This window comes from Phoca vitulina, unplaced genomic scaffold (genome assembly GCF_004348235.1).
Source record: "Phoca vitulina isolate PV1807 unplaced genomic scaffold, GSC_HSeal_1.0 scaffold66, whole genome shotgun sequence".
In the NCBI taxonomy this organism is placed as follows: domain Eukaryota; kingdom Metazoa; phylum Chordata; class Mammalia; order Carnivora; family Phocidae; genus Phoca; species Phoca vitulina.
In genome coordinates this window covers 6,359,119-6,376,492 of record NW_022589769.1, presented here as the reverse complement: position 1 = coordinate 6,376,492, position 17,374 = coordinate 6,359,119, and the positions used below count along the sequence as shown (strand labels likewise).

The following is a 17,374-nucleotide window of genomic DNA, read 5'->3' as shown; positions in this document are numbered from 1 at the left end:
TGTTCACGCATGAAGTAAAACCTGATCTTAACCTAGTTTCCCAGTTTTTGTTATGTAACACAGAATTCAAGCCCATCTTTTAAGCTGCATCTGGTTTTCAGAACGTATTTGAGATGATTCTCTTAGGTTGGCAATGCTGATGCCTGGTTTTCCTTATCAGCTCATTTGGTAATTGTATATTGACTCAATGGACACATCTCAAAGCAGAGTGTGCTCCAGGTTCTCCTCAGACATGTGCATTTTGTTACATCACACTGGAGGTGACAGTGACGCTTAAATCTTACGTGGCATGATGCCCTGGTCCACCAGTTGCTCCCTTGTCCTCCTTTGCTGCAGTCTCAGCTGGAGCACTGCGAAAAGGAAAGAATCACCATTGGAGTTTATAAGCAATGGCGGGACCCAACTTCCCAAGTTCCAGAGGAGATACAACTAAGCTTTATTAAACACCTTCTATTCATAACTGAGTAAGGATACCACCTGGCACCATCCGACTTACAGAAAGAAAATCAGTGTGTAGTTTCTACCTGTTTGGTGAACTCTGAAGTTCTTTTAGCACATTTTTTGTTTAGTTAATAATCTTAATTTAATGAATAGAGCTAAGTGTTGTTTAAATACAATCACAAAGTACTCAGCCAATGAACCAAAATGTTTGGCCTATACATTAAGACTTCCTAATAAAAAAAGTCTAATTGGTAGAAATAGAAAGGTGAGATTCCGTGACATTAGTTTTTTTTTAAAGCAAGTTAATAACAAAAATTTATTTTAAGATTGGCTCATTTGGAGAGACTTGTGCCATCTGGAACAAGCTTTAAATAGCTTTAATGAAGGCCAAATTTGTAATAAAAATTAGACCTGTGAGATATTACTAATAACCCAAAGGAAAATTTCTACATTAAGAACTTAGTTTAATAATCTTTGCACAAACATAACACATGTCTCATTCTACAAGTTCTCAAAAAGCTGAAGTCAATTGATATCTTACCATTTCAATGAAGAAAGGATAAATGAATCATTAGAACTTGTAGGGAATGAAGAATACATCACAAAATGTAAAAATACACTTTGCCAAATTTAATAAAAATAATTTTCCTCCTCGATTTCTCAAGCAGCTTCCTTTCCTAGCATCTATTTTTGTATCTGGAAAATGAGCTAATTTCACAAAAGAGGAATACATGAAGTAACTCTGAAAAATACTTTCCTTGGTTTACCTTACATTCAATTTGAAGTTTCTATTTTGATTTTTATGGTTTCATCTGTGGATGAAAACCAAAGTTAGGCTTATTAAGGGTTGCCAAGATGCTAAAAAAAAAAAAAAATTACCTTTATGTATTTCTTGAAGAAAGAGAATGTTCTAGCAAGGGGGTGATGGCTGGAACAAGAGGCTAGCTCAGACCAGTCTTGTACCCAGGCTCAAATGCAATGCACACGATGGCTCCTACTTGCAATAAAACCCTGAGATCTAAAGATGCAGGGCCCATGGCCCTTATATCCTTGCTTTTTGCTTGCCCTTGTGCTGACTGCAGAGCACAAGCCTAGATATACTTCCAAAATAGTCTAGGCTGTAAAATGGCTTTTAAACACGTTTTCTTATTCATTGCTAGATATGAATGTCATCCTTTATTAAATACTGAAAAAATCTGTTTTGCTTCTTTTGGGGGCCATAGGATCACAAAGCATCACTGACATCCCATTTAGAACTGAAGCAACTGACCTAAGATTCTATTACACAAAGCAAAAGAAAAATTTAACGGGTCAAAAAAATATATGCACATGCTTCTCACATTAAAATGGTCTGTGATACTTTGAATCAATTACGCTCTAACACAAAGATCTTTTCCCTGATAACTTACAGTTTACTGAGGATAGTATGTTCCCATCATGGTATTTTACTAGGAACAAAAATAACCCAAAGAGATGACCTGTAAATAGGATAGCGCCCAAATGCCTGCATACTCTAACATTTTTCTATGAATGCTAAAGTTAATGCTTGTCTGAATTTGAGATGGTCACATTCAAGAGGCAGAATCCCAAGAAGAGGAATACTGAGAGGAGAAAAGGGTCAGAACAATCTCCAGTTCAAAGGCTGACACTTCTGGAACACGGTGGTCCATGTCTGTTGATGCATCTCTAGCAGGAGTATCCTTCCTTTCTCACAAGGGAGTCCTCAAAGAAAGGTGTAAAACAGAAAGGGTAATGAAAACATCAACAGCCCCCTTCTTTAGTTTAAAACAAACACACAAACAAACAAAGCACCATACTTGTGAGACAGATGTATCAAAGACAATACATATTTTTAGGGCGAATGGCATCTTGGAATGACGGATATGTTGGCGACAACTTCATTTGCAAACCAACAGTGATGACAACAGCTCATTAGCCTTGAAGCGTCTCCTGACTGGACGCTGGTCAGCTGCACTCATGCACTGTGATAGCAGCCCCGTCAGCTAGAAGATCTTGGACTAGAAATCACGTTCTCATGCTGACATGCAAAGGTATGTGCTACCACGAGGGTAACACGCAAAGTGAATGCATGTCACCAACTGTTAAAATAAAACAAACACCAAACACGGACCACTTGTGTTTTCCATCCGGTTTTCTATGTGGCAAAACAACCTTCCTTATGTCCTACTGCTTGAAGGTAGAAGAATAATCTTCCCAATCAACTCTCCTCTCCTCATTGCCTCCAGAATTTTCCCAAGCAGTGTCATCACACTACAGCATTACTCAAAGCAGGCGCGGCAGGCAGCCTTTTGCAGGCCTGTTCGTTGACCAAGTGCCCGCCTATCAGGTGTCCGTTACAGGCTGCAAGGTGCACGTCTGGGATGCACGGCCAAGGGCAGAAGGAGCTGCAGCTGTGAATGCAAGGTTTGCTTTAAAGCAAAGGCATCAGCAAGAACACGAACGGATGATGAGGCAGAGGCGCAAATAACCAGTCACATTGTTAAGACTGATCACCCAGCTTGATTTAGTTTTCACCCCTAGCACTAGGTGGGCGGCGCTGAGCACATTATATTGAGTACCAGGCACAGTGCCCTGTAGAGACACTCGGGTACATTGCCACCTTGGGTCAGTGTTAAAACACAATTACCGTATTTGCCCATATTAACTATAACCAGTCACTCACAACTTGATCGAAGCTCCTCTGAGAATAACTACTGGTTATAAAAAGTACAAATCGGTGCAGGCTCACAATTCTGGGAAATGTCAAACTTCCTTTGAGTACTTCCCGCTCATCAAATCGGTACACAAGTTCACGTATGAGAAGTGACAAGCAACATCTGCACCTCGAAGGCAGAACGTCCAGGCCGGGAAAGACAAGGCAGGGTGACTGTCCTCCAACGACCAGAGACGGCAGAATGCAGCGGTGCTTAGCCCGGACAGGGAGGGGGTGTGGGGCCCCGAAGACAGAGGACCTGACTCCGTTAATGATCAGAGAGCCGGTTCTGGTTGTGGGATCAAGATGCTTTCTCGAGTTTCTCTGGGGCCTTTATGAATTGAGCCTGGAGACCATCATCCCCCCGGGCAGGCTGCACACTCACGTCCCCATGGAGACAGGGAAGGCCCAGACCGCTGGCCACCGCCGGGCCTGCTGCACAGTTGTCGTTCTTAAGACAGAGGAGGAAGCTGTTATGCCGGCTGGTCCCTGGAAAACCTGACCCACTGTGCATGTATCGATAAGACTGCATTTCTGTGGCCACACACGCAAGACCACACGCTGGTGCAGCCGTGCTCTCCTGTGCTGGCAGCAGATGGTGGTACAGCGGCCTGAGAGCCAGTGTCCTGGGCAGCGGCCTTGCGTCTGAAAACTGAACCTGAGAGCAATCTCCCCGGCGCTGAGGTGAGCTGATCGACTGAGCTATGGGGCTGACACCACGGCCTCCATCCTGTTAGGAAACTGACTAAAATGGAGGGTTCTCCATGGCCATTTTGCAAATACTACATGCAGGATAAGAAGACATGTAAATCTAGAGAATTCTGAGGGAGAAAAAATAGTTCAAAACAGACAGTGAGTGGCTACATCCTTTCAGAAAACAAAGGACACAGTAATAATAGAACTGCTCATATGTGAACACTTTCAAAGAATGTCTTTATCTTTGAAAAATGTGGAAATTAAATAATCCAACACATGGTCCCAGTAAGTCCATAAGTTTAAAATCATTGAGTTTAAACCCTTAATTCCTAGAAGGAAGAATATCCCTCTGTGGTCCATATAAGGTATGACCATAAAATAGTGAGACTCATTTCTTCGTGTGCGAACCAGCAACTTTGGAAATTATAGAAGATGTGTGAGGACATGGATACAGACTACGTTATATCCATTTCATTTAGAGAAAAAAAATTTTCATCAACTATTGAATTTTTCCAAGGTAGATGTGTCTTAACACTTTCTAAGGCTAACATTCATAGTTTCCTCTTAGATTTCAACAAAGAAAAAAAACATACACAATTTTGAAAATTCTACTTCATGTTATTCTTTGCTACAACAGATAAAAACAATACTGGGTCAACAGAAGTGTTTACAACTTGCTCTTTTTCTAGATAAGAAATATAAAAATTTGAGAATGAAGGGTAGATTATCTAATGTTAAAGAGGAAATGTCCCTCTTTTCAGAATCACAAATAGTTTACACATTAGAGAGTATTTTCTTTTAGTTCCTTTCCCCCACTTCTTAAATGGATTAAACTGCCTTTAGAACAAAATTTCAGGATTAGTTTCCTATAGAAAAAAACCTTAAAAGGCAATAATGTCTTTCATATAATACTTATACCCTACCTCAAAATTTTCAGCTGCTTTTTGAACCAAGGTTATATGTACTTTCTCTTTTGTTTTTTATGTAGAATATTTGAAATGCTTCTACAATATGACATAATTAAAGTGCTTTTTCACTCTAAAGAAAAAAAACCCCACATTATGCAGCATTTTAATAATATGCGGCAGTTTAGCATGAGTGGAACAAGCCAAAGCAAAGCACAGTTTTGGTGCAAAGGGTTTGCAAGGGGACATCTGAGGACTGTATACTATAAAAACAAGGCAGAAATGACCCATTCTGGGAAGCGGTGTGGCAGTCAGCCATGGTCTTGGAAATTCTTTATAAATAGCTAGTTTCAGTTATGGGGTATGAAGGAGGGTAGGTTAAGAAGGGGAGGGGAGATGAGCAGCTGTCTGCAAGTTAGAGGACTCAATGCATATTATTTCATTGCAGGACATCGGGCAGAATAGAATGCAGAATCGTGAGGGGTGAAAAAAACCCCAAGATCCTGAGCAGTCAAGTGAAGGCCGGGTAAACCAGGGGCAAAAGCAACGATGGAAAACCAAAGAATACTCTGGAATTGATTCTGTATTGACTCTGAAGGCAGTACTAGGCAAAAAAACAGGCCCCGGTTTCTGTTTTTAAATTTCATTTTTTTCAAACAGATGTTTGAGTAAAAAGAATAAAGTGATTGGACTTGGCAAAAATTGATTATGTACTGTTTAATCTGCATTAAATTAGGGGCCTAATCCTATAAATACAAGACAATGTTATCATCATATTATCTTTTGAACAGATACGGGAGGGAGTAACGGGCCCCTATGTAACATCTTAGGACAATGAAGTCTGAGGGCCCCATTCAATCCGGGTTGCAGTGGTTTATCAAAGCAGCAGTTTAGCGGTAAAATTTACACCTGCATTTGCTTAGTCCAGGTAAGGCCAAAAATTTGAAGTCTTGAAAAAATTTATATTCAGAGAGCAAAAGACCGATGAACTTTTCCTCTTCCTTAAAAATAAATGTTTAAAAAGGTGGTGGTGGTGGTTATTAATACTGTTACTATGACCACCATTACTTCAGATACTTGGTAAAAGTGACCACTGTTTTTTTTTTCAAATATAAAACCATAAGGATGTTTTTTATTTATTTACTTATTTATTTATTTATTTAGATTTTAATTTATTTGACAGAGAGAGACACAGCGAGAGAGGGAACACAAGCAGGGGGAGTAGGAGGGGGAGAAGCAGGCTTCCCGCCGAGCAGGGAGCCCGATGTGGGGCTTGATCCCAGGACCCTGGGATCATGACCTGAGCTGAAGGCAGACGCTCAAGGCAGACACTGAGCCACCCAGGCACCCCCATAAGGATGTTATTAAAGACTTTATTGTTTCTTAAAGCAGTTTCAGGTTTATAGCAAAACTGAGAGGGAAGTACAGATTTCCCACATACGCCCCAGCCCCCATACATGCAGTCCTCCCCTACCATCAGCAGGATTAAGAAAATTTAATTCCACAAAGATTCACATGCTTATAGCTCTTTGCTGTGGATGGGTTTTTGTAGCTGGAGGGTAAGGAGCCACATCCTGGGGGTTTCCTTCTGGGCCTGGGTCTCAGAAACATACCACTATACCACCAATACCTCTATTAAAAATCCACGTTTTATGAGAATTTTTTTCTATTTATTTGTTGAAATAAAAGTGACACACACACATAAAAAAGTCATTAAAAAGAAAAGTGAAAGTCAGTCTATCCCTCTCCACACCTCTCGTTCTTCTCCACAAAGGTAACCACTGTGAAACTTTTATGGCCCCAGAGGGTGTTTTGTGAATATTCCAGCAATATTAAATATAAAATATACAGAGGAGATACACGGGGTAGGATCTTCATGTAGGTTGGTGATTTGTTTGAAAAAACCCCACAATATCTAGCTCATTCTTCTTACTGGCTGTATCTAACATATGGATGTGTATCATCGTATACATGTAAGTTTTCAGATTTTTTGCTATTATAAACAGTGCTGCATTGATTGTCCTCATTCATTTTTTGGTATCCTTCCCATGATGATGATGATTATATACGTAAAATGTATGATAATGGAACATGCATTTAAAATTCTGATAGGGGCACTTTGCAATCCAAATGATTTCAACAATCCATATTCCCACTTAGGAGGTGGGGGAGTACCCTTTTGTTCGTCCCTTTCCCACAATGTACATCATGTTTTAAGGTAACTTTAAATTCAAAAACAAAGATCACTTCCATTCACCCAAGACTAATGGCAAATATTGTGCCAAAATAATGGTGAAATTTGATATAAGTAATAAGCAGTGAGGGACCAAAAGATATCAAAAGCATTAGTGAGGGTGATGGGCAGGTTTTTGACTGAATGGGGAGACATTTACAGTGGTTGTCAGAAGACCCTCTTAAGCTTTCCCTTGCAAACCTCCTGTTTATTTTTAAACTAGGTAGAATTTTTCTGATGTTCCTGGGTAGAAGACTTAAGCACAAGACATTTCATTTTTTTCCCCTTCAACACAGCTGAGAGATGTAACAGACAGATTTAAGATATATTTAGAATAAAATCAACAGTATGTGGTAAGAGACTGGATGTTGTGTTTTGAGGAGAAAGAGACAAGAAAGATGACACCTGGGTTTCTGGGTTAAGCACCTGGGCAGACCATTTACTGAGATGAAGAGCACAAGTTGTCCATTCGGGAGCTCAGTCTTGGACATGTGTGAACTGGAAGCAGAGATGTCAAAGTGACAGTTGGCTCTGTGGGTCCAGGTTTCAGAAGGTAGATCTTGGCAGGAGATTGAAATTTGAAAGTCGTCAAACCATGAGAGTTCCCCGAGGTAGAGAATATAGAAAGGGAAGGCAAAAGAAGCCACAGACTCGGCTTCTAGGAAAGTTAACAATGACAAGCCCACATATGGGTCAGTTAGGGGATGAAGATCCAGCAAAGGAGGTCAAAGTGGTCTATGAAGGAAGAGGAGCCTGGAGAGTGTGTGTAGAAGTGTTTCTAGAAGAGGGTCATGACCAACTGCGGTTTTAGTGCACGAGGAGCTACTGCTTGGAGTGATGGATGGAAGTCAGACCAGAGGAGGTTACGGAGTAAAGGAGGGGCATGGGTGTGAATGAAGTGACTGGAAGTAATGTTTTCAAGATGTTGCCCTGAAGGGTAGGAGAGAAGGCGAAATGCTTGAGATGTGTGGAATTTCAAGCTGGAACACACCCAAGCCAGTTTATAACTGACGAAGATCAACGGGGGTGGGGGTGGGGGTGGGGTGGGGGCAGTGGGGGGGTGGAGGGGGGGACGGGAATGAATGACTATGAATGAGCCGCACAGGAGAGGAACAGACAGCAGGTTCCCTGAAGGGAAGAGGATTCCAAGCACACAAAGACAGCTTTTGTGAAGACACATTTCCTCTATGACAACAGGAGGGTAAAGACGATTGGGTAAAGCTAGGTATCTAGATTTGGTCTGGGATATCCAGGGATTTCCCAATGATGGCTGTTATTTTCTCAGATCTCAGAGGAGGAGGAAGCAAGGCGACTTGCTGAAAGGGAGAGGAATGAAGGAAAAGTTAGTGTGAGGCCAGTGAAGAAGGAGGTTCGAAATAATCCCTGCAGACTGCGAAGAGCAAGTTGGAAAGAGAAAGTTATTTGTTACTGAAATGCTCCAATTAATAATGGCAACAGCTTGGGGGACAGAAGTCAGTCAGGAAACTGGCAAGTCACTCACTGGCTCTGAACTTTATCATTTTGATCAGAGAAAAGACCCACAAGATACAAATTTAGAACATTTGGCAGTTCTTCCTAAAGCTCATTATACAAAGTTTTAGCGAAGAAGAGTCGCAGCCTGGCAATTCCACTTCTAGGTGAACTGAAAAGAATGGAAAACGGGGGCTCACATTCACACCCGCACACGCACACACACACACACACGTGTGCACAGCGGCGCTATTCCCAGTCACCAGGAGTTGGGAACTCCAAGTGTCTGCAGTGAATGAATGGGAAACGCTGTGGCCTGTCCACACGATGGAATGTTACTCAGCTATCAAGAGGAATGTGGCATTGACACCTACCACAACACGGATGAACCTGGAAAACATTACCCTCCGTGAAAGACGCCAGATCCAAAGGCCACACGACAGATGGTCCCATGTATGTAAAATATCCAGAATTAGTAAATGTAGAGACAGAGTTCAGACTGGTGGCAAGCAGGAACTGGGGATGGAGACGGGGGGCATGGGAATAACTGCTTAACGGACACAGGGTTTTCTTTGGGGTGATGAAAATATTTTGGAACTAGAGGTGTGTTTGAACAACACGGTGAATATACTAAATGCCTCTGAATTGTTCACTTTTAAAATGGCTAATTTTAGGTTATGCCAATTTTACCTCAGTTAAAAAAAAAAAAAACAAGCTAGCAGAACAACAGACTTTAAGAAACTAGTAGCTCAGTAATCAAATTTCTCATTTCTCGCCCACCCCTCGCTAGCCCTCCACCACCACAATTCCATGAACCACTAATGGCGACGTATTTTTCAGTGGTGTGGTAACTAGCGCAACAGCCACATCTTATATTCCCTGTCACGGTGAACTCTAGGTTTTGTTGGGGTTGTTTTCGCCTCTATTTCCCCTTTTAGATGACATCCCTATATTCTAGCACCTTCTACAATGCTCATAATATAGAGATTTCAATAAACATGCTTTACTTAATTTTGTGTGGTATACTTACAGTATATAACAGAGTTATATTTTCTAAGGAAAGAGAATATTGTGTCAAATTTAAGAATAAATCAATGGAAGAATTTTCTATGGGCAAGTGCTTATCATGGGCAGAACCAAGACTTTCACTTTGTTGCAGGAATTTGAGGCTTAGGGTATTTTTGAATTAATGTCAGTGGTAGAACAGAAGACAAAGTCTAATTATATTGCTTTAAAGGGTATAAGAAGATTAATAAGGGAAGGTGAAGGGCAAAGGAGTAAAGAAAACCATCAAAAACTGGCAGACGCTAATTTGTTTTTCATCTCCACTCATAATTAATGTAAAATTCATGATGCATTAAAGAAGAGAAAAAGCACTTAAGTACTCTCACACATGATAAAGAATAGCAACCAAAGATCACAGGCCTCTGGTTATATTTCCAGGGGTCGAATCTGCCAATTATAAAATAAGGTTCTCCTTTAAGTGATTCTACAAAATAGAACACAAAGAGGCCTCAAGTAAAATTGTGGTTTGTCTTGTAAGAGCCAAGCTATCTGTGCGGATGAAGCAAGCTTCCATTACTAGCACTTCCTTTCTGGAGCGGAAGCGAGCCACACAGTGAGCACATAAATCCCCACCTCGGACGGGACCAAGAGCAAACAGCATTTTGATCGGGAATTTTTATGTTATGATTATTCTCCATTTAAGAAAGAGAGACAACATCAAGTTAACTAAAAAACCCACAAATTCGTGTTTGAAAAAGTTAGGGCTTAGACCACACAGGAAATACTGCCTTTCTTTCCAATGTCAGAAAACCTACTGTATCCTTATGAATCCACTGGGCTGGGGGACGTGGGAAGAGGCAGGTGGTATAAACTCTGGAATTCTAAACTTCCTGGCAAGGAGGTCATGGTCTGAAAGGCACCATCCACCCTCTATTAGGAGTTAAAAATGAAGTCAAAACGAGAATGCTAATGGTCCGGGCTCACATACTATAGCTTTCCTGAATTAATCTGCGGCATGAGGTCAGGAAAACAATGTTTTCAACACTCAGCCTTGGAAATTTACAGGCACTTTGATAATTCCATGGTTGGCTGCAGCTTCTGTTACCATGGAAACAGACTGCTAAAAATGGGGCATATTTCTTTAAACTGATCATACCTTCACACAAATTCCCTTCTCCTTTTTGTCAAAAGTTGGAATGAATTTAAAGTATGCTTCTCGTGGTATGACAACGTGATGTCAAGCCAGGGGCCAGATACAGATCGGCAGGGATGACATTAGTTTGTGGCAGACTTACAGAAGGATATTTGACATATACGAATTTTAAACATCTCGTTTGGTTAAAAAGTGATGGAAATCAAGTACACAGTGGCATAAAAGGAAGTATAACACAAATAACAGGCACTTCAAAAGCAAAATCATCCACTTAACTGCCTCATCACCAGCAACATAAAGAGGTTAAAACAGTACTTGATTTGTTTCTTTGAGACAACTGATTTTTAACCTGCAGGACTATGCGGGCTCTACACCCAAACTTCTAGATTTCTTACCCTCTATGGCTCCAAGAGAAGATAATATTTTTCTTATGTTGGGGGCAATCAGAAATTCTATATTCCACCACCACATCAGAATTTCAGTGTGCAGCTCTACGTAGAGGTGCTGACAGGTAAAAGCTCTTTCCTACTTCCTCTAAGATGGGAAGATGTACGTGGCATAAACGACCCTGAAATATCTCAACGTAAATGCCCAAGGCTGGCTCTCTGAATAAAAGGGTAATTGACAGTGAAACAGGAAAACTGTGGAATATTATTTACCTCCATCAGCTTGTGCTCCTCTTTTGAGGTCCCTTGATCCTGGCTCAATAGCTTGGCTTTTCTGCCCACTGTGTGGATTCAGGGATGGGACTGACACACACACACGCATTCACCTACCTAGTTACCTACGTACACACACACGCACAGCAATCTGCCCACCAACACAAGAAGACAACTGAGAAGTGGCCTAACCTGTGTGCTGTCCTCGTATTACAGCGACTCTACATGATGGTGCAGAGGAAGGCATGAGTTGTGGCCCTTCAGGCCAATGGACTAGGGCGGGGTGGGGAGGGAGGGGCATGCTGGGAGAGAAGAGTGATGGAGGGATGTAGAAATGCGACCTGCTTCGGGACACAGGGGCACAGCCTCCCTCCATGGAGGGGTCTGGGTGGGTGGGGAGAGACTGGGAGGCAGCTGTACGTCCACTTGAGTGAAGACCCCTGTATTTGAGGAAGGGGACCCAGGCAAGGGTGGTGGCCATGGTGAAATAAGTGCTGTGGGTGAGAGAAAGATTTCTGAGGTCGAACTGACAGATCTGGTGACAGGACCTGGTAGCAGGTTATGAGGAGGTCAGCGACAGTGTCACAGATCAGTCCCATTCAGGTTCCCAGCATGAGTGGGTGAACAGAGGTGCCCTTAAAGATGACAGGAAACTGGAGGAGTATGTTTCCTGGGAAGAAGAGGCCCACTGGAGCCACAGGAGAGGGCTGTGCAGGTCTAGAGCACACGAGAGAGGGCTGGCCTGCACAGGTGTCAACCTCCCTCATCTGGACCAAAGCACACATGGGTTTCTTCTGTGCTCTCTGTTACGTGTGCACGTTTTCACTCCTATGTTATCATTTAGTTTCTCACTTTTTAGGCTGTGAGCTCTTTGTATGCTGGCATGACCCTGAGTACAAACACTCAAATTTCTGCAAAATGAAATTATTTCTAATAAAAAAATTAAATTATAGAACTTCATCTCAAAAAGGGCATGCACCCATTTAAAAAAACAAAACAAAACACTGAATCATGCCTGGGAAGAGGGATCTTTTGCTTTTCCTTCATACCTATATTTTATCTGAATTCATTAAAAGGACTATATCATACTCTTCAAAGTTATTTTAAAAAAATGTTAATTTAGTGACATCTCACCGTACAATACTTTCAATTTTGTAGAACACTGACAGAAAACAAAGAAACAAGAAATTCCCAGAGAAATCAAAATAGATGTTGCAAAATTCATGTGCTTTGCTCAGAGAAGGCTTTGTCGCATTCTTTATTTCAACCGCCCATTTGTCCCTTTCCCCCACCATGGCTCAATAAATGTATTTTAGTTGAGTCAACAATACAATCAAGAGCTCCCTATTACATTTTGTTAATTTGTTGCTTACTTCACAGAAGCTTAGAAGCAGCATATCAGAAAAGGGAGAGTGGCCAGATTTTGGCAAAAATCAGACCATAAATAACAATGCTAGTAATCCAGTAATGATCTAGGGGTCATTCTGTGCACTGATGAATGATTTCATGCACCTTCACAGTGCCTTAAGGCACCAACGTATCACACGGGGTCATTAGTTTATAACTGAATTATAAATTGTATCTGAAGGGAAGAGTTCAAATTATACCGTTAAAGAAGGCAGGGTGGGGGATAATACTCTTTACCCTGTTACATAATAATAATGTGTCTATGAGATGCAGGACACTGGGGGTGAGGTACAAAAATGATCCAAACAAGGATTCTATCCCCCCAAATCACTACGGTCTAATAGTGAAGGCAATACAGATACACATATCACAGTGGCAAAAGGTAAAATGCCATGAAGGGGTGCAGATCGAGTTATCGGGAATATACAGGGGAGAAGAAATTATTTTTAGCTGATAGGGTCCAGTGACTTTCTTCAGGAAATGGCATTGGGATTGGGTTTTCAGCGACTTTGAACCTGCAAAGCTGCGGTGAGAGGAACGTAGTGGGCAGAGGCATGGAGGGGGAAGGGTAGAGCAGCACTGTCTTTCACAGAACTTTCCACACTGACGGAAGTTTTTTATAATCTGCGCTGTTCAGTATGGCAGGCACTAACCATGTGTGCCTAATGTGATGAAGCAGCTGAATTTAAAAAATTTTATTTCATTTTAATTATTTTAAATTCACATTTAAATAGCCATGCGTGGGCGGCTGGGTGGCTCAGTTGGTTAAGCGTCTGCCTTTGGCTCAGATCATGATCCCAGGGTCCTGGGATCGAGTCCCGCATCGGGCTCCTTGCTCTGCGGGAAGCCTGCTTCTCCCTCTGCCTCTCTCTCTCTCTGTCACTTATGAATAAATAAATAAAGAAAAATGTTAAAAAATTGACAAGCCTTTAAAAAAAAAACAGCCATCCGTGGCTAATGGACAGTGCAGGTAGAGTATGTATGAGATCATTTCCAACATTTAGAAAAGTTTGGGTGCTTTGGTAAAGGTATTTGTTTAATCTGTTTTTCCCCAGATTGGCTTGCTCAGAAGATTGTAGACAAATGTGCACCTTTTTCGTAAAAAGACCTACTACAGCCATGTCCCAGCACACCACGTCTACTCCACTGTTTACTATGCAGTCTACCAGAAACTTGCATATACTTTATCTCAACTATTATTTACCAGCCGGGGACAGAAGTGGGAATGTGGCCCCCCAAGTCTGTAACTCTTTCCCCCCACCCCACACCCATGGGTTAAGCAACACAATGAGAAGTCCAGATTCCCCAAGTCACTTCTTGGAGGACAGCTGACTAGGGTAGCAGTCTGACCCACTTTGGACTGAGCAAGAAATGCACTTTGGTTAAAACACTGAGTTTTGGGGTTATTTGTTAGAGCAGTCAGTTTTAGTCAAAGTAAAGTAATACACAGCCCAGTTTTCTTTCTAGGGTTTTTATTCTCACCATGAGAGAGCTCTGTAAACTGAACAACCGTTTTCCTCTTTAATTATAACTAGCACTGGTGTTATGATTCATTATCTTAATAATGACTCCGATTAAACCACTTATCTGAATTAAATCACCTCAATTTATTTGATTTTCCCTCAAAATTTGTAATTGTTAATTCTTCAGTTGTCAAGTCAGTGATCTCTAATATCCATCTTTAGTTCTAGAACCAGAAATTAAATTTAGATCTCATCCATGTTGCACATAATTAGAAAACGTTCCATTTCTTTTGTGGACAAGCCAAAAGTTGAGATTCCCTATTGCTGCTTTGACACAGAAAATTAGTCTAAAGAGAATTCTCTATCTTGAATTTGATCCGTAGAATTCATGGTTTTCATTGCTATCTTCACCTAAAGCAGCTAATAATTAAATTTTCCCACTACACACGTGGATTGGTATTTACCAGAAAGTTTATATAAGCATTGACAAAACTGTGAGGTAATAGGCTTTGTTATCCAAACAATTCTTTGGTATGGGATGACAACTATTCAGAGGCCACTGACACTTGGAACATTTTCTTCTTAAATTTTGAATAGGTATTACTAAATTTTCTTGTTAAGGTGCCACAGACACTCCTGAAGCCTATGATTATTGGCTAATAAAGTCTGCTTTTCCCCCTAATAATAATTCTGGCTAACTAGTACTGTCAACAGTAACAGGAATTCTGAAATATCCCAGTAATAGTAAGAAACAGAGCACCTACTTGAGCAGCAGACTGGACTGCCAACCCTTACAGTAGACACACGTCAGAAACCCCAGAGAGACCAAGCCGTGTCCAAGTGGTCAGAACTAAATGGACCTAACTTTAGCCTTCCTTCACTACCTGGAAACTTACGTTCTTGATATTAAAAAAAAAATCCCCGGGGCTGTTCTTTCAAACAAACCAAAACCAAAACCAACGTTGCCAAAAAGGAGTGGAGAACTAAACACTACTGATGTGAAATATAATGAATATTTTTGGCGTCCCTCAACACACAAAGCATCAACCATCGGACACTAATAATCACTGGTATATATGTCTCTTTGGACAAACAGCATAGGATCTAATCAGACTCTAGGGTGTTTTACTGTTTCAACAACAGCTGCTTTATCCATCAACTTTCATGGGTTAATACAACTAACATACGGTTTGAGGCCTAAAAGCAGACGAAGCTTCAGGGCGGACTGTCCCCAATCCCAACGTTGTGTTCTGTGAGTCTGCTACGCTGACCACTGCAACTCATTGGCAGGCAGTGACGGTGACACACTTAATTACAGGAGTCCCATCTTGCACAGGAATCACGTTATTTTTATGCCACTTCAAATAAAAAAAGTGCTTTCTGCAAAAATTTCTCCTGTTTTTTTCTGTCCTGATCAAACCCAGGTCTAATAGCTCTTTCAGCATCACTAACATGGAGGTAACAGATCATCCTTGATCTCTATGGGGTTTTTTGTTGGTTTTCCCCTCAGCCCTATCTCTAGCAGAAATGGGTAGAAATACAATCTGTGGAGGTACATAAAGCAAAACCCTCGTCAGTGCTACTGCGGTGAGATAGATCGGTTTTATCCAACCATTTCTGTGGAGTGTTTCAAAATATGAAAGTTCTCCCTCCTTAACTCTTTATACGTATGAATTTATTTATTTATTTAAAGATTGTATTTATTTATTTGAGAAAGAGAGAGACAAGAGTGTGAGCGCCTGAGCCAGGGTGGGGGGTGGCCAGAGGGAGAGGGAGAAGCAGACTCCCCACTGAGCAGGGAGCCCGATGCAGGGCTGGATCCCAGGACCCTGAGATCATGACCTGAGCCGAAGGCAGACGCTTAACCGAATCAACCACCCAGGTGCCCCTAGGTATGAATTTATAAGACAGTAACATATAAAATATTTCTCTATGCTGTAAATATATAGGGAATTTTAAAAATGAAAATTTAAATAGAAGGAAAAAGTAACAAAGGGCTGAAAAAAAAAGACAAGCAGAGGGATGACAGAGTGGCATCAAATAGGGCAGCTCATGAAAACAGCATGAAGTATGTGTTGCTTCTCATTGCACAAATGAGGAGATTAAGGCTCGGAGCAGTGAACCTGTCCAGGGTCACAGAGCTCCAGAATGGTGCGCCCGGGACCCGATCCCAAGTATATCTCACTTGAGAGCCCATGGTCTTGCCCTTTTGACACTACACTATGACACAAGTATAAATGGAAGGCACGGTCACATGGTTAGGGAAACAACCCCTACGTTACGTAATTGTGTCGACCCTGCTCTGCTGTGCTTGTTGGTAATGCTTCTACCCTGCTTTCATATTTCTAATCCTTGCTTCCATGCTCCTTATCCTGCTCTGCGCTCGTGACGACTCTATTTCCCTCCACGTTCTCAGTGTTCCACTAGCACAAACACTGTTTCAAATGTAAGGTATGAACGACAGTTTAACACCCGGAAGTGACTTAAATGATGCTTAGATAATTCTTAACTATTTTTTTTAAGTTAATGATTTAAAAACTTTAAGTTCCCTCAGTGAATCTCCAGAATGTGTCTTAAAAGCTCCACTGGTATTGATTTTATAAGAATCTACAGTAAAGGTTGCTGTGCGCAAGCAGAGACGACCCCATTGTTTGGTTCCTGGCAACAGCTATTTATACTTCATTGTGTGTCGTTTGTTTGGATCTGGATGTTTTTTCTACCCATACCCAAAAGTATACTCTAAAAAGTCCAACTATTGTTTCTTCTTCTTATCTTTCAAATCTGTAACAATCTCTATCATCACATTCTCATATTCTAAATGTCTGAGCAAAAAAAAGCAATATCCTTTTGGAAGAAGCTCAACCTGCTACTTAGGCAGATAAGTCTACATTTATTCTCTGGGTCTCTAAGATGAGCAAGGGCGAGTGGAGAGGTGAGGGGCGGCTGATGGCAGGAGCTGAAAGCAGATAAAATGAAAAGAGGTTACTGTGGGTTTTTTTTTTTTTTTCCCTCCCAAGGAACCCTAGAAAATAAACAAGTATTGAGAGGGGTGACCTTCATTATCTCAAATTCAGGAAAAACTTAATCTCCGTAGGTCCCGAATTTCTGAAACCACGGCCCTTGATCTCCAGCTGCTACAGTAAAGCACGACTTGCACTGGTCTGGCCACTCTTCAGTATATGCTAGGACAGGGGCCAGCAAAGCTCATACCTTTGGCCATTTTCTCGAA

General features: G+C 41.4%; 1 protein-coding gene across 6 annotated transcripts in view; it reads right to left on the bottom strand.

Moving 5' to 3' along the window:
• MRTFB (myocardin related transcription factor B) overlaps positions 1 to 17,374 on the bottom strand; it is a 192,040-nt gene that overhangs the window by 60,637 nt on the left and 114,029 nt on the right. For all 6 annotated transcript variants that reach the window (XM_032392214.1, XM_032392209.1, XM_032392212.1 and 3 more), the window contains one exon: positions 285 to 350. In XM_032392214.1, the coding sequence (XP_032248105.1) occupies positions 285 to 350 (66 nt within the window). The remainder of the gene's footprint in view (positions 1 to 284; positions 351 to 17,374) is intronic.